We start from the raw sequence: 19,769 nt of genomic DNA on the forward strand, positions 1-19,769 counted from the left end.
GTTTTTGTCGGTTTTCCGCGTAAACTAGTGACCAGGGGTTTTCTCCTTCGAAAACGAAAAGATCACCCCTACACGAGTGCAATATCTATTATAGAGAAAGTTTACGCCGGAAGAAAGCTTATATCTTAAAAAAAATAGCTTATCGTAGAAGGACGCTTGCAACATAAGCAAGCTTGCAGGAGAATCAATCTTATGGCGTAAGCAAGTTTATAGTGTAAGCCATTAATCTCATCCGCCTGTTAATAGGACCATGAAGTTCCAAGACGAGGCGGAACCCTCCCAGACACCACCGTCTCTCGTTTTGTACTCTAATCCAGAAAAAAATAAAGTATATTTTTTCAGTGTTCCACAACTTTGTGTTTCTTTGATTATGCGTTGATCGGTAGAATACGTAATTCTTAACACTCTTGGTCCTATACTTCTCTTCTTTTTAGAGAAACCACGAGTGGCATATATTCGTAGACCTTAAATGGGCCCAAAATATAACTGGGCTTTACTAGCCCAGATTCCCTATTGGACAAGGCCCACGAGTCCGTGACACCTGTCCTAAATGGGCCTAAATGGAGTACTAGCCCCTTTAGCCGGTGCAACGGATTCCACCAACGCTGTCCTGTCCTATCCTCCCATCTCCATTGCTCCCACGCAGCCACTGCCGCTGCGGTGGTTCCGGAGCGCCGGCCGCCGCCGCCGCCGCGACGACCTCACTTTCTGCTATCAACCTGTAGCAAACCAGGAGCAGCGTCGGCCTCCTCCTCCGCCTCCGAGCTGTGTCGTTCTCCGGATTGAGCCGGGGTAAGCGACTAGTACTTCGCCTTTTGCCTCCCAAATTGCCGTGCCATCTCCGCCTCCTCTTCCATTCTCTCCATGGTTGGTCTGGCTCGAATTGGTTTGCTTATTTGGTTCTCGTAATCCAGAGTAGCCGTGGAAGCTGAGGCCGAGGTGCATTTGTGGTTTTCTTGGCGCGGATAAAGGCTGGGGGTGGGGAGATGATGAGCCCGTGCGATTGCTTCCTCCATGCCACCGCGCCGCCGCTGAATCCGCCGCCGAGTCTCGCGGCTGCGGCGCCGGGAGCTCGCTGGAGGGATAGCAACCTCTCGTTCCAGAGCAGCGCAGTGTCTGCGCCGGCGAGAAACGTCGAGACTTCCCCCAATTTGGTGGTTCCATGTACGGTTCATACGCAGGCTGCTGAAAGGAAGAAGAGTGGGAGGTGGGTGAAGTATGGCGGGTCGATTCCGGCGATGCTGGAGGCGCTTGAGCGTAATGAGGATATCGGGGAGGCGCTCCGGCCATGGAGGGACACGATGAGCAACCGGGAGAGGACAATCATTCTCAAGGAGCAAAAGGATTGGAGGAGAGCGGTTGAAATTTTCAACTGGTTTCGCAGGAGGAGGCGCCATGAGGTCAATGTGATACACTACAATGTTGTTCTCTGCGCGGTTGGGAGGGCGAGGAGATGGGACCTTGTTGCTAGGCTATGGCATGAGATGCATTCCGGTGGTGTTGCGCCGGATAATTCGACGTATGGCACGCTTATTGATGTGCACTGCAAAGGGGGCAGAGAGAGGATGGCATTGCTTTGGCTTGGCGACATGATCAAGCGTGGGTTGCTGCCTGATGAGATTACTATGAGTATTGTGCTTCAGGTACACAAGAAGGCTGGGGAGTATGAGAAAGCCGAGCTTTTCTTCAAGAGATGGTCCTTGGAGTCAGATGTAAAGATGAAAGGGCATCCTTGCTATAGTTTGTATACTTACAACACCTTGATCGATACTTATGGAAAGGCTGGGCAACTTGAGAAAGTATCAGATACATTCAATCAGATGTTAAGAGAAGGTGTTTCACCAAATGTTGTTACATTTAACACAATGATTCATGTTTGGGGTAAACACCGTAGAATGGAGCAAGTAGCTTCTCTGATGAGAACGATGGAGGAGTTTCAGTGCCTTCCGGACACTAGGACGTATAATATTCTGATCTCGCTATACAGAGAAATCAATGATATTGATGTTGCGGAGTACTATTTCAGGAAGATGAAAGCTGAAAATCTGCTTCCAGATGTTGTGAGCTGCCGCACTCTCTTGTATGGATACTCTATCAAGGGCATGGTCACTGAAGCACAAGCTCTTCTTAAAGAAATGTATGAGAGGAACATGGTGATTGATGAATACACACAATCAGCTGTGACGAGGATGTATGTCGATGCTGGGATGCTTGAGCAAGCGTGGCGTTGGTTTGAGAAGTTCAATTATCAGTTAAACTCTGAGTGCTTTTCTGCAAATATTGATGCATTTGGGGAGAGAGGGCATATACTCCTTGCAGAGAAGGCTTTTATGTGCTGCATAAAAAGGAAGATGCTAAGCACTTGTGTTTGTAATGTTATGATCAAAGCATATGGTTTAGTAGAGAAGCTTGACGAGGCTTGTGAGATTGCTGATGGCATGGAGAGGTATGGCATTTTGCCTGATTACTTGACTTACAGTTCTCTGATTCATCTAATGTCAACCGCTAAATTGCCAGAGAAAGCTCTTTACTATTTGAGAAAGATGCAGGCAGCAAAATTGCTGATTGATTGTGTTCCTTATTCTGTGGTAATCAGTTGCTTTGCTAAGAATGGCAATTTACACATGGTCGACTGCCTGTTTAGAGAAATGATCACTTCAGGGATCCAAGCTGATACTTATGTTTACTCTATCTTAATTGATGCATATGCTGAAGTTGGAGATGTCCAGAAAGCTGAAGCATATTTTGGTTTGTTGAAAAAGGCTGGTTTATGTGAGAGTGCTACAATATATAATTCTTTGATCAAGCTGTACACAAAGGTAGTGTATCTTGCAGAGGCACAGAAAACGTACAAGCTTCTCAAATCATTAAATGCAGACACCAACCTTTATGCGTCAAACTGCATGATTGACCTCTATAGTGACCATTGTATGGTGAAGGAAGCACGTGAGATTTTTGAGAATTTGAAGGTTACAGGAAAGGCAAATGAATTTTCACATGCAATGATGGTGTGCTTGTACAAGAAAATTGCTCGCTTTGATGAAGCCCACAGGATTTCTAAGGAAATGCAAGCTTCAGGATTTCTAACTCAGGCATTAAGCTACAACTCTGTGATACAAATGTATGTGTCTGGTGGAAGAATGGAAGATGCCCTTAAAATATTTCAGAAGATGTTGGCATCGAACACACCACCAAATGATGCAACATTCAAGGCACTAAAGATTATTTTAGTGAAACGAGGAGTTTCAAATAATGATATTAGAAGGTTAGAATTGCTCAGAAAAAATAGAATTCATGATTGCTTGCGCCACTGGTACAGGATGCTATGCATGGCGGTAAGATCAGGTGGTAGTTCTTCTCGACGTATTAGTGATAATTCAGCTCTGAGGACGCATATTTTTGACATTGGCAATTCCAAGAATGGCAAAAGAAATACAAGAAAGCATGTAACTTCATAAATATTTCGAGTCTAACTGGTTTAACATCTTCGATGTTGACACAACACGGTGGTGATCCATCTACTAAACAGTTGATGGAAAGCACCGTGTTATCTTCAAAAGAAAACCCCATGACCACTGTTTGACTGGTGCTCTAAGAATGTGGTGAAATTTCCAATGGATCAGGCTAGATTACCGCAGGGATGCAGGTCAGTTTTGTTGTATATTCCCCAATCTGTATGTACCACAATACATGGGTTCACACTTTTCCAACATCAGGGTTTAATGTTATTAACTGGAACATCTTTAGATTATCTAAATACAGCAAAGATTCAGTAATTTTGACAATCTCCAACACAGCGTATTTCATTTCTAACTGTATTACTAACCTGGAAATATTTTTTTCCTGTAATGGCAGGTCTCTTTTGCGTTTTGTTAATATGATGCCCATAGTAGTTTTTCTATTCATACTTCATATTGCTTGTAAATGTTATTATTCTATTTAGCTTCTTGAGGTGTTCAACCTAGTACTAATAGATATCCACAGTACTCAATAGTTCATTAACTCTGCCACATAGATATCCACAGAGATTGAGTACTGTGGTTTAGTCCTAAACAAGATAGTATTATTCTTTAGTTCTGCCATGCTTTAACTGAATGCTGTCAGTATATGTTAGATTTGCAACCGAAAGAACATGAAAACTGATCAATTCGATTGCAAAGTGCATCTGCATTCTAGTTTTTGGACAAACATGTGTTTCAATGGTTTTATTAGAGAAGACATTCTAACTTAGGCGTGCTTTGAGTTCTCAGGTGTGCAATTTTGAAGCAAGCTAGCAGGACGGACTCTGTTCATTTTCATCTCCACTTGTCTTACTCTTACCACACAACAAACAATTTTAAATTCTTTGGCATATGTGGTTTCCAGTAATCTTGGATTATTTACATCCTACTCCCTCCGTCCCATAATATAAGGGATTTTGAGTTTTTGCTTGTAACGATTGACCACTCATCTTATTCAAAATTTTTTGAAATTATTATTTATTTTATTTGTGACTTACTTTATTATCTACAGTACTTTAAGCACAACTTTACGTTTTTTATATTTGCAAAAAAAATTTGAATAAGACGAGTGGTCAAACGTTACAATCAAAAACTCAAAATCCCTTATATTGTGGAACGGAGGGAGTAATATAGTACAATACGAAGTACTTACCAGCAACATTTTATGTTGGGCATGCCAGTACTATTTACCAAGTCATAGAGGGTAGTATATATTGCACATGTATGATGTACAGTATATTTCAGCAATAATACATCGCTCCGAAGTAGAATCAGTTTCAGCAAACAGATAGCAAGCCATTTTGAGGTCATCACATATCATCACTGCATAGTGCACTGGGACGCTGTGCCATTGATGGGGAGTTACATTTTCAGGCCCCTTTTGATTCAAAGGAAATTCATATGAATTTTAGAGGATTTCATTCCTATAGGAATTTTTCCTACAAAGTCCTTTGAATCAAATGAATGAACCCTATGGAATCCTATGAAATTCCTATGGAATGTCTCTTCCCATACAAGTTTTGGAGGAATTTTAACAAGAGGTAGAACCTCATAGAAGAAATCCTTTGAGTCTTTATCTCTCCTCAAATTCCTGTGTTTTTCCTGTGGTCCAATCAAACGGTCATTCCTATGTTTTTCCTGTGTTTTGCAATCCTCTGTTTTACACCTACATTCCTGTCAGAATTCTATGTTTTTTCTATTTCTCCGTTTTTTCATTCCTATGATTCAAATGGGCCCTCAGCGTGACATTGGATAAAATGGATTGAGGGTCCTGGTGCTGCTTTGAGTGGACATCTGCAATTCATGATGTTGCCGCCTGTTGCCAACTTGCTACGTATTTGAAGGATAAGAGCAAGTTTAGGGCCCCTTGATTCGTAGGATTGGCAAAGGATTTAATCAAGGATTGGCAAAGGATTTTCGTAGGATTCAAATCTCTATGGATTCTTTCCTACATGTCTCTTTGATTCATTGGAAAGAAATGAAACTTTCCATAGGATTGTATTCCTATGCTTCATATTTTATAGGAAAAATAGCAAGAGGTGTGACCTCTTTGTGAACTTTCTTTTGTTTTTCCCATAGCACTATCAAAGGACTCCTATTGTCTTTCCTGTGTTTCCTGATTCCTTGAATTTGAGAAACCTACTACTTCAATTCTTGCGTTTTTCCTATTCCTGTGTTTTTCCTATCCTGTGAATCAAAGGGGCCCTTAATAGTATAGCCAACTACTAACTCCAATTTATCTACAACCAATCTAATAGCTCATCCATACAATAGTTACATACCACACTATTAATACATGGTCCCACCTGTCACACACACATTGCGTCTTGGAGTTCGTGCTACAGCTGGCTACAAATATGTAGCCCGTTGCTATTCTCTCTCCTTATTTATCTCCTTAAAATATGTTTGCAGCTGGCTTATAGCCTGCTATTATACCTGTTCTAAATACGATACGATGTGTGAATCTCTGTACACGCTCTATCTCTTTTTTATTACTAAGGCAAAAGGGAAATACGTAGAAGAAAAACAAAAGAAATGCTCAAGTTGCTTCTGTTGTCTTTGGAGTAAATATTTTGAACATCCAAACCAGGCAACCATGGAACACCTGTTTGACATTGCTGCATCTCAGTTTTTCGTTACAGTGAAACATCTTGTTTGACATTTTGTAGTACAACATTGAAACAGATTCTACAATACTTGCCATTTATTTTTGATCGTACCACTTCACTTTCTCCGTCTAAAAAAAGATGTATTTGGACATCCACCTTGTTTAGATACATCCCATAATTAGGAACTGATTATTATTGACTTAAATTGCTTTTTTTTCTTTGACAGAGGAGTAACTGATTATTGACTTGAAAATGCTACTACTACCGCAGGATTATACTCCGGGCTAGGAGATGCTGCTGACATATGGTGTGCTCAAAGATGAGATGGGTGTGATACCTGTGATCAATGGATGATACGCATCATTGCTGGTCTGGTTCACCTCAGCTGGCTACTGAAAGCTCTGCAGCTAGCTCTGCCATCTCCCACGTCAAGCTGAGCCCGTTTGCTTCTCCTCACCGCCACCCCAGCTCACCGTCTCGCTCACCTCAAATCACCCCGTCCCCTCCCGCCGCTGCCGCTGCCGCTGCCGCTGCCTGACGACAAGACCTCTCCTCTCCGCTCCGCGGCGGCCGCCGATGAATCGGAATTTACCCTTCTGCCCCGGATACTCCATCGCGACGACGAGGGGCACATCGGTAAAAAGCGCGGGGGGAGGTCGCCTCGCCGGCGAGACGGCGGTTGAATTTACCCATCTACCCCGCCCCATCCCGGCCCGTCGCTATCCTCTCCGTGGGGAGGGGTAGAAGGGTAAAAGCACCCGCGCCGCGTTCGCGCGGGAAATCCGGGAGGGGGATTTGTACTACTGTGCTCGTTTTTATTAATACCGTCGCTTCGCTTCTGCTGCTGGGGTTTCGTGTTCATCTCGCCTTGCCCTTGGCTCGCGTCGGGGCGGATGCGGAGGCGGCGTCGCTGTCCCCGATCGAATGCTGCCGCTGCTGCGCCCCCTCACTTTCGAGATCTGAGCGCGTGCCGCCCGCCTCTCCGGCTCCGAGGTATGTTGCTCTCCTTTGCGATGGCTTTGGTTTGGCCGCCGATTGATTGAGAGGAGTTCTGGGAGGGGAGACACGCGTTGTTGTTGTTGTTGTAGTTTGGGGGGGGGGGGGGGTTCCGTTTGCTTGCGATGGGGAATGCGATTTGTGCAGTATGGTTTGGTATGGTGGCTACTGTTCTCATACGAAGATGTTATCCAGCATTTTAGTATCTGTTTGTGCCATCCTCTTATGATATGACCAGGTTGTGTTGTTGGCATTGGGAGTGTTTAGGATGGTCCAATCTGGAAGACGAATTGATTGCTGCTTTATTAGTTGATAAGGTTTGAGATGATTTTATAGGTGGGTTCGATCATCCACAGATTTACCTGATATTGGAACTTCATGGAAGAGCAGTTGGATTTTCCTGGCTGTGGAGTATTAGTTGATTAGTGAACTAAAAATCTAAAATGCAGTAGGAATCATTCAGGAATAAATGTTGCAAGCCTCGTAAGAACTTAGCATTGAAAACTTTTATATAATTTAATGTCTTCAACAACTTAATTTGTCATAGAGATAAAGATTGTAGGCAAATTCAGGGTTTTGTAAGTTGAGTCAATAGGGATTGAGGTTCTCTGTGAGATGGACCTAATTAACTAGCCTGAACATAGTGTATGAAGGGGCCACTTTTTCCTGTAGTGATCTTTCTTTGTTTTAGGGTGGGCATTTAAGCTTGTAAGAATCTGATTACTAACATAATTTCTAATGATGTGAATGTAAATAACATTACCCAATTGACATACTGCATCATTATGTCAACATCCATTCAGTGGCAAAGTTTATTTAGGGATTATTTGATGATGGGTGCGGAACCATTAAGAACTCTGCTGATGGTGGTCAACTGATCATGACAAATGCATATGATAGGCCCTACTTCATTTATGAATGTTAAGCCTCTGAATTATATCCCCGCAACAAAACCCCTCTTCTGAAGTATACTATGATACCATTACAGGTTCAATGATGAAATTATGAATGTGAATCTGCAAGAGTTGCATAAAAGCTTTGCATGTAGTATGCTTCTCTCTGCTCATGTAGTTAGTCCATTCAGCTTATTAGTTTTTCTTTTGGGTATTTATGATCCTTTTTTGGGGGGTAAGGAGAGCTTGTTTGTACTATCTGCAATAAATCTCCTTATGTTCAAGTAAAAAATGGAGATCTCCTTATGCCTAAATGTTGTCCTTGCACTAGATGATCCATTAGTCCAACTCAACATGGTACCTTTGACTATCAGCATGAGTCCTCCAAACCTCAGCAGATGTTATTTTTTTATCCTTGCATGTGAATCATGCTCCCTTATTTATCCATACTAATCATGGAGCTGAGTTATTATGTTTCTGTAGTGAGCACTACTGTAGCCTTCTAACCAATACTCCTACCTCTGTGACTGTGTTAAGACTTAAGACATTGGTTGTTACTACCTTGCAGGAGAAATCAATGGAGAACGGAACCAAGGCTGTCGATGTTGGGCAAAGGCAACTCAAGATCATGGAAGAATGTCTTGCTGCAACGATCCCAGATTCCCAATCTTTTGTACATTCTGCTCTCCTCTCGGGCTTGGCCAGCATAACATGAAGTCCAAGCCCCAAAGAAACAGCCCCTTGTAAGAGGGGTTCTTCGTCTGCACGTGCCCAACAACAACTCCTGCAACCGTTTTCTCCACTGACACCGATGAACTCATCCGGGTGACCTGCTTCTCCATTAACCTATGGATGAAGCTCCGTTGAAAATCCAAGTAGTAGTACTGCATAGCCGTCTACTAATCTCTTCTTACACACTACTTATATTTTGATGTGTTTCCTTCCATGGTTCGTTATTGTATCGAGTTCATGTATTAGTACTTGGTTATGCTGCCAGCTTTTGATGCCTTCTGTACGGTGTCGGTGCCAATATTGGTTGGATCGAATGCTTGGTGCGATCTTACTACCACTGTTAGATTCCACAAGGCTGTTCATACAATTGGATTTTGTCTGCAGTTCTAGTAATTGTCAGACAAAATTATGTGTGTCGAACTACAGATGTGAGGTGTCTTTGTATATATCCTTTTTGACCTTTCTAGCAGTCACCTCCTCTGAGTTGGAGTATACTCCAGCACTAACTTTATCTCAAAATATAATAAACACATAGCTAAAATTTGTTATATTTTAAGATGGAGATAGCAGTAGTTTAGTCAAACTTTTAGAAGTTTGTTAAATCTTTTTTTTTAGCAAGGGCAAACTGCAGAAGTTTGATAAATCTTGTTCTTGAATTAAATATTTATGATTAGAAAAAGTATCTTTAAAATTTGACGAACCGTAGCAGCCAACAAAACAGGTCTATAGAGAAATAGAAGGAAAGGGCACGTGCTGGCATGTGTTTTTGTCATTTTAGAACTTGTTGGTACTGTACTTGTTTTTTTTTTTTTTTGGCAATGCAGGCAAGGCTACACATGTCGTCGTCCTTCTTATCCTTTTCATTTTCATTTTCGCTGAATTTCTGTACAGTATGAACTCTGAAGACGAAAAAAAAATATTTGCACAGAAAAAAAAAGAGAACCCAATCCGCTTGATCCACTGATCATCACACACAAAAAATATTTGTGTGTTCAGCGCTGGCCCCCTCATCCCTCCCCCACACTGCTTCGAGACTCCACTGCTTTTTTCGTCAAGTCAAAACGCCTTCGCTTCGCTTGCCACTCTCGCTCAACTGCTTCGGTCCTTCCGCCCGCGCCGCGCGAGCACCTCGCCGCCGGTGGAGCAGCGAGAGAGGTGGAGGAGGGAGGGATGAGATCGCAGCTCGACGCCGCCGCCGTCTCGTCGCCGCCGCGGGCGCCCGCCGCCCGGCGGTGCCTCCGCCCCGCGCTGCCACTGGCCCTCAGGTACAGACTGTTACTACATGTGTACAAGGGTTTTTTTGATCTTCTGCTGATCTGAATCCGCGTCTCTGATTTTTTTTCTTTTTCCTCCTAGGTTTCATGCGTTCCCCGGGCAGGTTCGCGTTTATCGCGGTGGTGGAATCGGAGTCGGAGTCCGCTCCGCGGGCCATCTCCCAAGCAAGCGAGGTTCGTGGGCGGCAAATGCAGCACGCGTTTCCTGTCTGCTATTTGGATTTCTAACGTTTTCTCTCTTTATTTAAACGAAATTGGTGACCGAACCATGTTCTGATTTTATCAATTTAATTTTTACGCATGCCTTTATTTCTATGCTTGCGTTGGCCAGGACTAGTAAGAGTGTTCGACTCAGCAATGGGGATGAATGAGAAGGTGACTAATGGTAATCTAGAACAACCAACCACTTCCACATCCGGAAATAACCCAAGCTTTCCTGCTGAGGTGATTTTTTTTTCCGGTACATCATTCATTTTCTTTTTCTTTTTGAATTGTGATGTGATGATGATAGACACCAGGGCCAGCATGTGAATTTTATGATGGCAATGCAAAAATTTGATTGGTAGATTAAGGTGGCATGTGTTTTCTAGAATACATGCTTTATAGGTCAATGGTGGTGAAGTCGGGTTGTTTGACAGAGCATCTAATTAAGTGGTTCTGCACTGGCAGTGTCACAAGAATGATTTTATTATACACATAAATGCATAATCAGACCCCAATAACCAAATCCCGCCCTTATGATTGACGAATAACAGTTGTGAGCTACTGCTTTCTGGACCAACCAGGTTTAGATTGGTCCATGCTTCCTTTGTTGGAATATGGATTAGGGACTGCTGAATGACGTGTTCATCTAACTCCTCGTTATGAGAATAATCGATAATTAGAAATAATGCAGTTGATTTGTGCCTTTTGAAGCAACGATTTCAATTGAAATATATTCCATATGTATTCAGTATTCCCTTCAGCTGCAGTTCACAACGGATGATATACAAAAACACCTTTGTCTTGCTTAATGTTTCATAATCATAATTTTTCAGGGAAACTTCAACGTGGTTACTGTTGTAAGCATCACATTCTGTGTTCTACACAAAATTGTTATTGGCCAGATGCAGTTGATGACAAAATTTCTCCCTTGGATGTCACACAACATTACAAGTTTACCATTGGCATGCATATCAGATCCTATGAAAAAACCTGTTCCTCTGAAGCTAGATGTTAGTTTTCCACAATTGCCTGATATCCGATGGAGCATTTCACGCTTGTACTACCTATTCAATTCACAGCTTGAACGGAACATTGCCTTGTAAGTTGAGCAGTTAGACATATATGTTTGGTATTTTTCATGCTTCTTTTGGCAGATTACTGCATTACTGGACTTTCACTTTTTGCACATCCTGAAAAGTTTGTCTATTCCTAATTTACACATAATATATTTTTAGCTCATGGTAAATCAATTTCATAATTTATACTGACTTATCTTGGCAGGTCTATCATTACTTTGATGATTACGTGCTTTTCACTAGTTGTTGTTGGGGGATTCTTGTTTCATAAGTTCAGGTCTGTTATTTTTATTTAAAGAGTTTGCATTTTTCTAATTTAATCTTCTCCGTTCTCTAGCATTGCTCCTTTTATTTGTATGCTTGTTTTAAAAAAACCTCTCTGTAATAATTGGACAAGCATAAAAGTATGATGAAATATCTTGGTTTATTTTTCAGGAAGAACCAACAAAGTTTAGAGGAATGTTTTTGGGAAGCTTGGGCATGTCTAATTTCATCATCTACTCACCTAAGAGTAAGTAGAGACTAGTGACTGTTGCCAATTGAAGATATATGCTCAAATTAGGTTTGCGTAACCTTATTAAATTAGCATAACCATTTATATAAATGTTTTTCCTTTTATGTAATCTATGTTAATATGATCTTTCTTTTAACAGCAAAAGACGCGCATTGAGCGTGTGCTTGGGTTCTTTCTTGCTATCTGGGGCATATTGTTTTATTCTCGTTTGTTAAGCGCAACGACAGAGCAGTTTAGAGTAAGTTACCTTTTTGAAAATATACAAAATCGAGGTGAAGAACATTAAATTCAGTGCATGCCTCTGGTAAATAACCACCTTATCGTGTACAGATCCAGATGCATAAGGTAAGAGAAGGAGCACAGCAGCAAGTCATTGAGGATGATCATATCATCATTTGTGGAGTCAATAGTCATCTGCCATCCATATTGAATCAATTGAACAAGTTCCATGAATCATCAATTAGGTTAGGAACTGCTACTGCAAGGTAATTGAAGGATAACATAATTAATATTCTGGTTTTGCCTATCTATATTCTCTAATGCAGCTGATTACTTTCTTTTGAACAATGTCAAGGAAGCAGAGAATTCTTCTTCTATCTGATCTTCCCAGAAAGCAAATCGAGAAACTTGGAGATAGCTTTGCCAAAGATTTAAACCATATTGACGTCTTCACCAAGAGGTAAAGGGTCACGATCATTTGCTTCCATCCATTTACGCTTGACACACTTTCTTTGACATATCAAAACTCATTGAGCTCCAATTTTTTACATTTCAGCTGTAGCCTTAGCTTGACAAAATCATTTGAGAGAGCAGCAGCAAATAAGGCAAAATCTATAATCATCCTGCCTGCAAAGAATGAACGGTATGCATACAGCACAAACTTTTCAATTTGCTCTGGTTAGCACAGAGTAAATTGCATTTTCTTTACTGGAAATCATTTCAGAGAAGGGCATGTTCTGTTTCATAACAAACCTCTGTGATGTCGCATTAAGATTGTAGAGATAGCTAAAATCAGCAGGTTATCCAATTCATCAATGTTACTTACATTCCATTTGTGCTAGTACTGGATGGGATCATGGCCTTATGGGATACTTCAACCTTTTTTATTGGAGGTTTGGAATGATAACTTGAAATGGGCAGTCACTTTATCAGAATTGATTACCAAGACAAACTTTCTAAGGGAAAGCAATGGATGCTCTGAACATATCTCTTGTCTGCCATTTGTTGAATATAAATGCCATATGTAAAGACTTCTTTTTTTCCACACAAGCAGATCTTTTGCAAAACAAGTCCTGTTGAAATTTGAGTACTTAAAACCACCTTTTTGAGAACTCATCTTTTTGAACCTGACCAGATATGAAGTGGATACAGATGCATTTCTTTCCCTGCTGGCTCTGCAATCTCTTCCACAAATTGCATCTATTCCTACCATTGTTGAGGTATATACAACCTCCTAAATTCATGCAATCAATATAAATATAAAAAATTGTGCCTTTATGTATTCATTTTATATCATTGTAGGCTTCTAACTCAACCACATGCGATCTTCTGAAATCAATCACAGGCTTAAATGTGCAGCCGGTGGAGATGGCTGCTTCTAAGCTGTTTGTGCAGTGTTCTAGGCAAAAGGGTCTTATTAAAATCTACAGGCACTTGCTTAATTATCACAGTATTGTTCTAATCTTACTGATATATTTTTGTTGATACATTTTATGTAGAAGGTTGCAGATTTGCAGTTATCTTTAAGGACTACCAACTTTGTTTTCACATGGTCAAATTTTGGAATACACAAATAAACCCGTTTGCCTTTCTGGTTTGTTTCACAAAACCAGTTGTGCCTAAGCCCTGGTGTGCCTCCTTTGTTCATTGAACTGTAGTTCTACACTTCAGCACATAATTAGTACAACTGTGGACTGATTCAGAACCAATCATATATATCAATCCAACTTTTGGTTATGAACTAAATAATTGTTTTGAGCCTCCTAGGTACTGTACCATTTGCAATATTTCTGGCCATTTTTTCCTTTTTCTAAAATCACTTTTGTGGCCAGCTTGGGTCATCTCTAGCCACACATAAACATATTGTTTCTCTTTCTTCTGAACTTCAGGAACTAGCATCCATCTTATAGTTTACCATAGTTTAGTGTGTGATTCTGCAATTCTGATGTCAATGGTTGCACTTACATCTAAACTATCAGAAAAAATGTCTCATATTGAAATGGTTTTATGATTTTGTCATTATTGTTTTCTGCTTTTTACATGCTTTTGCCTTTTATTGAATTGGTTCGTGAGTACCTGAATTATTTTGTGCTCTCAATGATAGGATCCATTATCTGGTTGTGACTTATGTTGTTCTTATCATGCAGAAAACGTCTTCAACCTTTTCAGCTTTCGGGAAGTAGTAGGCATGAAGTATGTGGATGTGAGGCGTAGGATCCCAGATGTAATATTACTTCAAATAAGTGGATGTCTAAACTCTGCAGATCTGTATGACTTCATTTTCGTGATTTCTCTGCTTTGTGTTCATGACCAGGCAGTTGTTTGTGGTATTTTCCGATCTGGAATGATGCACTTTCACCCATGTGAGGATGAAGTGCTGACAGAGACAGACAAAGTAAGTTTTTCTTTCTTTTGTTGTTGTTTTCCTTTTCATGTTAGGACAACTAGTAGAAAACATTTCTCAACATATTATTCCAGAAGAATTATCTTTTCATTGAAGTCTTAAAGCCCTTCTAACCACCGTCCTAAGCCATTACCAAAGTGAGCTTATTCCATTGTTCTGTTAAATAGATACTGATTAGGTTCTTATCTTGTTAATTACTAAAGTTAGCATAAGTTTAAGTATCTGTTAGTTTCTGAATATTTTACTAGTAGGCATTTTTCTTCTAAAAGGTCCACTGGAACTACCTGCATTCCCTACAAGAGATAACGCGGTTGTGATTTCCAGTTATATCATCAATCAAGAGAACATAGTACTTGACAATTGAGTTTTGTAGCTGATGATGTCATACATTCTTGATTCCTTTAATTCACAGCTACTACTTATTGCTCCTGTTTCCTGGAGGAGAAGAGCACAGTCTACATTCTCAAATTCTCCAAATGGAGCACAAAATTCAAGTCATTACTCAGAGTCAACAGAGGGACAAAGATCGTCTAGTATGGCTCTTGAGGTGAATGAAACACGGCTAAATAGCATCAGAAAGCGCCCCTCAAAAACGCTCTCCAAGGTAAATGCTAGTGTAATGATGTACCAATGGAAATCCATCCCCTCTCCGTCAGATTACTGGGTTCATAAGTGGTTGACTGTATGCAGAGCAATGATTACACGCTAGGACCAAGAGAGCACGTGCTTATTGTTGGTTGGCGGCCAAAAGTTACTGATATGATTCGGGAATATGATAATTACCTTGGACCTGGCAGTGTATTGGTATGTGTAGGGATAATAGGAACGATAAAAATATTAGCTGCAGTAGAAAATGAGGAGTTTATGACTACATTGCCACATCCATACGTATGTTCATGTCTAATAAGTTAACTTTGATGTGCAGGAAATATTGTCAGAAACCCCTATTAAAGAGCGGAGCAGTATTGTCAACCCCCTCATGCAGAAACAACTGAAAAATATTAAAGTTAACCATCAGGTCTCTTAAACCCTCTATGTGAATAGTAACCTCTGATGTCCACTGATAATATGCTTGCACAGGCAGAAAAATAACTCTACTATTGTTATTCGCTAATTTTTATGCGATAGCATTAATGCAGGTGGGATGTCCTATGAACTATGATACTCTAAAGGAAGCAATAATTAAATTTAAGAAATCCAGGAAGCATGACCAAAATGTTCCGTTTTCAGTTGTCGTAATATCTGACAAAGACTGGCTAGGTGGAGGTATGGGTTACATGCCAGTAACAGAACCATGCTATTTCCCTGTTATATATAAAATTGAAGTTCACCTGCTAATGGATTCTGCAGATACTGCACAGGTTGATAAACAGTTAGCGTATACTCTTCTCCTTGCTGAAAACATTTGCCAGAAACATGACATTAAGGTCAGTTGTTCTCAAGTTCCCATTATTTATAGTGCTTGAAACACACTAAGTGAACCTCCATTCTCTCATCAGCATGCAACACATTTCCTTTTGGAATACTGTGATACACTTTGTCTAAAATCCATAAAATCATTATCCTGTTGTTTTGCATTACTAATGGTTCAATAAAATATGAATGGTTCAATGCTATTTTGTTTTCTTCTTGAATATGATGTGGTTCAACTAGTCATCTCGTTCAATAGTTTTCTTATAAATAATAAAATATAATTGAATTTTGTAATTTTTATCTGAATGTGTTCCTACAGGTTGAGCATCTTGTATCAGAAATTGTAGACACGGGACTGGGAAAGCAAGTGAGAATTCGCTTGTTGGCTATTACTAAATTCATCAAATTACTTTAATTTGGAAGCAAATCTTTTAGCCTTTCATTTTTTGCAGATGTCTAGAATAAAACCATCCCTCTCATTTATTGGAGCAGAGGAAGTTATGAGCCTTGTAACAGCGCAGGGTTAGTTTTTTTTTTAATCAATCTTGGTTATTTTATTTTCTCTGAAATCTATCGCATGATAAAAGAAAATGTGATGTAGTTGCGGGAAGTAGTGAGTTGAATGAAGTATGGAAGGATATTCTGAACGCTGAAGGAGATGAGATCTACATCAAGGTAATATGAGCATAATCGGTGTTTCTGACCAATTCTTGTATTTTTGCGATAGTTCAAGGAACTTTTTTGCTGCACATTTTCTAGGAAATAGGATTCTACATGAAAGAAGGGGAGAAGATATCATTTTCAGAGCTCGCTGAAAGGGCGATTTTGCGTCGTGAAGTTGCGGTTGGCTATGTCAAGGGCAAGAAGCAGGTTAAGATTCTCTATGTTATTCTGTAGCCTTATAAGGGTGTGATATTTTCGAAGTACATAAGACCTTGTTAAGATCAGGTCCTTCTTAACTTTGCCATCTAGCTTTATGGACCTGATTTGTATTGACATGAGGTTCTTTTGGCGTTGTGAATAGCAGTCCATGAATCAAGTGTTGTTAATAACCACCAACTAATTTATATTTTGTATACCATGCAGTATATAAATCCTACGAACAAGTTGGAGCTACTTTCTTTTGAAATGACAGATCAACTCATTGTGATATCTGAGTTTGAAGGTGAACAGCCAGTTGTAAGGGGTGGAGACACTTCCACATAAAATTTCCAGCTTGATGTTCTGCTGAAATTTCAGTAGCTTCATCTATTATGATGAGGTCTTGTATCACGTTAGATGTTAATCATTCTTTCCCCTGGGTTCAAAGGGAAATAAAAAAAAAGTCATAAAGGCCATTTAGTAAAATATCATATATGCCTTAATAGCTGTAGAACCTTTTGAGCTTTTCTTTTATTTATCTGCAGCTAAACTGCAGAATCTTTTCTGTTTATTGTAAACATAGTTGATTCACATAGTCAACTTGTCTGATGTAGCAATCTTGCATAAAGAAATGGAAAGGAAAGTTCTTTGATGTTGCCTTTTGACTATTGAATAAAACCATATATAACTATTCTTTTGAGTTTGATTTGATCAAGTGGGAGGCAACCTTCTTGTTGTTTGTAGGAGACATTCTTCTCCATCACTACTAAAAGTTTTCTTCAGATTGTTTCTTCGTGCACCATCAACTACGGGAAATCTTCTGATTTGGCTTCATGAGATGTCTTCTCCAGAGCAACCAAGAGGTGAGTTCTTTGTTGTCTTCGGTTTTTCCTTATTTCTCACCTGTAATTACTTGCATCTGTACATTCATGCATGCAGGGCAGAACACAAGGATGAGGAAGATGACAGCGAGTGCAAATGGGGATACCGATGAAACTTCAGGCTTAACAACTCCCCGGAGCTGTGAAGTACCGCTGTGTTCTTCATATGAAAATGGTATCACCCGTATCCCTGAAGAAACTCGGTTGCGCGACCCAGAGGCTTACCATCCTAAGGCTGTCTGCATCGGTCCCTACTTCCATTCAGGGAGAAATTCACCAAGCTTCAGGCGAATGGAACAACATAAGCACTGGTGTGTCAACAGATTGCTGGAGCGTAGCAACCACAGCCTTGAACCTTTGGTTCAGGCCTTCCTGCTTAGACTGTCAAAGACAATCAAAACAAAGTCTTTCCAGCAGCTATACGCAGAACCAGTTGATATGACAGAGGAGGGAATCGGCATGATGCTGCTGTTCGACGGCTGCTTCATTCTGCACTTCTTGCTGAGGCATGACCCGAACAAAGGTGCGGAGCATGAATACTGGACAAAGCTGGATGCTGGGCTTCTCGATCATGAGTACGAGACACTCCAGTGGGAGAGACCCTGGGAATGGAGCCTGGTCGCCATCGACATGCTCCTGCTAGAGAACCAAATACCTTTCGTCGCTGTCAGGATCCTGTTTGACATTCTGAAGACGGAGCATGACAAAGCTGTTGACCTGACGGCATGCGCGAGGAACATGTTCAACAAGTACCTGCCAGCTGGAATGCGCACATCAACACGCCCAATCCGCTGCCAGGACGTGCGCTGCCTTCTGCAGCTGCTCTACCGGTCACTCCTTCCAAATCCAAAGCTACACAGTGATCTGATGAAGCCACCACCAAAGCCACCAAGAACCGGCATTGATCCTGCCAAGAAGCTTGACACCGATGGGGTTCGCATCACCAGGAGGCAGCAATGGTATTGGTGGCCGTTGAGCCATTTCCAGGAGCCCTTCACCTTCCTTGACATCGTCTTCAGCCATGGCAAGGTGCAGATCCCTCAGCTGGAGGTCAGCGATGCCAGCATCCAGCTGCTGCAGAACCTGATCGCGTTCGAGAAATGCTACCAGGGCACCACGTCCCATGTGGCCAACTACGCCGCCTTCATGGACGCTCTGAATTCGGATCACCATGACACGGAATTGCTGCGTAAGAGGAGTATCTTCGACGTCCAGTTCACCCCTGCCCAGCCTGAGCTCTCCCTGAGAAGGCGGTGCAAGCAGGACGTCGATCCGTCGTCGGAGAACTACCTCAGCCGGATGATGGTGGACGTAGTCCTGTACAAGGAGGCGAGGGCCAGCAGGAAGAAGACGCAGACGCCGATGTCGGACACCGCGTTCTTCGCGGTGCTGGCTGTGACGGCGTATGTTTTGCTGGCCTTCTGTTGGTACATCGTTTCTTGATGATACTATGAAAGTGGATGGTGGTTTTCTAACTTTTGCTGTTGTTACGTTCTGTTGGCTGTTAAGCGGGTCCTTTGCTCCTTCACGAAACAAGATAGTACCAATGTTGTGCGAAATTGTGGATTGTCACGCATCTGTTGAAGAGGACTTGATTGGAGGTGGAGGGACAGAGAATCTGCACAGTTTCGCTGTGTTATCTTTGTAAACAGAAAGAGGATGTTTCAGAGATTTCAGTATGGTGTAGCCTTTGCCAATCTGACTCCACAATGGGTCATTTGGGATCAGTAAGGTCCTTTGGGGAAAGCACCAGTGGTGTATGATGGATGGTGTATGACTCCAACCATTAAAATATTTAACCTTGGTTTCTATATATATTACATACATGTAAACATGCTTTCAATTAAAAAAAAATAGCAAGTTTAAGATGTGCGTCTGCTGTGTAATGGAAAAAAAGTTTTTTCTTGCGGGTAAAAAAATGGTTATTTGGGATCCGTAATTGAGAAAATGAGCTGTTTAGATACTCCATAGGAATTTGCAGGATTTTAAAAGGGGAGATGACTGAAACATGGCGGCTTGCTTCCAATCAAATAATTAAGGCAAACCAACAGTGTGCCTAAAATCTCCGTATTCAAACAAGTGCTCAAAGACCCTATTTAGAGAAGCTTAAGATTCTAAGAAACAGCTTGTGAGAAGCTTCTAGTTTATTTTCTGGATTCTACATCTACAGCTTCTCAAAATCTGAGTGAAAAT

The 19,769-nt window shown here is 41.1% G+C and overlaps 3 protein-coding genes across 9 annotated transcripts; all 3 read left to right on the forward strand.

Annotated features, from left to right (window-relative positions):
• The first annotated feature begins 606 nt into the window (after window positions 1–606).
• On the forward strand, window positions 607–9,331 carry LOC127767261 (pentatricopeptide repeat-containing protein At3g23020). 4 transcript variants are annotated; one of them, XR_008016347.1, is made up of 4 exons: window positions 607–792; window positions 915–3,646; window positions 6,380–7,102; window positions 8,567–9,331. XR_008016347.1 is itself a non-coding variant. In XM_052292539.1 (2 exons), exon 2 carries the CDS (start codon window positions 987–989, stop codon window positions 3,456–3,458), a length of 2,472 nt encoding a protein of 823 aa, XP_052148499.1. In that variant the 5' UTR covers window positions 607–792; window positions 915–986; the 3' UTR covers window positions 3,459–4,243. The 4 variants fall into 4 exon arrangements, 1 of the variants encoding a protein (XP_052148499.1); XR_008016348.1 differs by having other exon boundaries at window positions 920–3,646; XR_008016349.1 differs by lacking the exons at window positions 6,380–7,102; window positions 8,567–9,331 and adding an exon at window positions 4,251–6,326.
• Window positions 9,332–9,724: 393 nt separating this feature from the next.
• Window positions 9,725–17,745, forward strand: LOC127767176 (putative ion channel POLLUX-like 2). 4 transcript variants are annotated; one of them, XM_052292425.1, is made up of 25 exons: window positions 9,728–9,995; window positions 10,087–10,178; window positions 10,336–10,448; window positions 11,042–11,307; window positions 11,490–11,561; window positions 11,720–11,795; window positions 11,938–12,036; window positions 12,129–12,283; window positions 12,373–12,477; window positions 12,574–12,660; window positions 13,153–13,237; window positions 13,320–13,467; window positions 14,165–14,241; window positions 14,332–14,412; window positions 14,834–15,025; window positions 15,112–15,225; window positions 15,347–15,439; window positions 15,561–15,687; window positions 15,772–15,848; window positions 16,154–16,201; window positions 16,287–16,356; window positions 16,436–16,509; window positions 16,594–16,704; window positions 17,440–17,558; window positions 17,635–17,745. In XM_052292425.1, exons 1-24 carry the CDS (start codon window positions 9,901–9,903, stop codon window positions 17,530–17,532), a joined length of 2,550 nt encoding a protein of 849 aa, XP_052148385.1. In that variant the 5' UTR covers window positions 9,728–9,900; the 3' UTR covers window positions 17,533–17,558; window positions 17,635–17,745. The 4 variants fall into 4 exon arrangements, 2 of the variants coding, with proteins under 2 accessions (XP_052148385.1, XP_052148384.1); XR_008016337.1 differs by lacking the exons at window positions 17,440–17,558; window positions 17,635–17,745 and adding an exon at window positions 16,921–17,347 and having other exon boundaries at window positions 16,601–16,704; XM_052292424.1 differs by lacking the exons at window positions 17,440–17,558; window positions 17,635–17,745 and adding an exon at window positions 16,921–17,347 and having other exon boundaries at window positions 9,732–9,995.
• On the forward strand, window positions 17,541–19,585 carry LOC127767177 (UPF0481 protein At3g47200-like). Its single transcript, XM_052292427.1, has one exon. The coding sequence runs from the start codon at window positions 17,625–17,627 to the stop codon at window positions 19,017–19,019; it is 1,395 nt and encodes a 464-aa protein (XP_052148387.1). The 5' UTR covers window positions 17,541–17,624; the 3' UTR covers window positions 19,020–19,585.
• Window positions 19,586–19,769: the final 184 nt, after the last annotated feature.

The sequence above is a fragment of the Oryza glaberrima genome, chromosome 3 (assembly GCF_000147395.1).
Source record: "Oryza glaberrima chromosome 3, OglaRS2, whole genome shotgun sequence".
Taxonomy (NCBI): domain Eukaryota; kingdom Viridiplantae; phylum Streptophyta; class Magnoliopsida; order Poales; family Poaceae; genus Oryza; species Oryza glaberrima.

What these genes read in the sequence shown, in the direction of transcription:
- LOC127767261 (XM_052292539.1), top strand. Translation starts at nt 987, where the DNA reads ATGATGAGCCCGTGCGATTGCTTCCTCCATGCCACCGCGCCGCCGCTG.
- LOC127767177 (XM_052292427.1), top strand. Translation starts at nt 17,625, where the DNA reads ATGCATGCAGGGCAGAACACAAGGATGAGGAAGATGACAGCGAGTGCA.
- LOC127767176 (XM_052292424.1), top strand. Translation starts at nt 9,901, where the DNA reads ATGAGATCGCAGCTCGACGCCGCCGCCGTCTCGTCGCCGCCGCGGGCG. An exon ending in CTATTCCTACCATTGTTGAG is followed by an intron (nt 13,238 to 13,319) that starts GTATATACAACC and finishes ATATCATTGTAG; the next exon opens with GCTTCTAACTCAACCACATG. An exon ending in GAGATGAGATCTACATCAAG is followed by an intron (nt 16,510 to 16,593) that starts GTAATATGAGCA and finishes CACATTTTCTAG; the next exon opens with GAAATAGGATTCTACATGAA.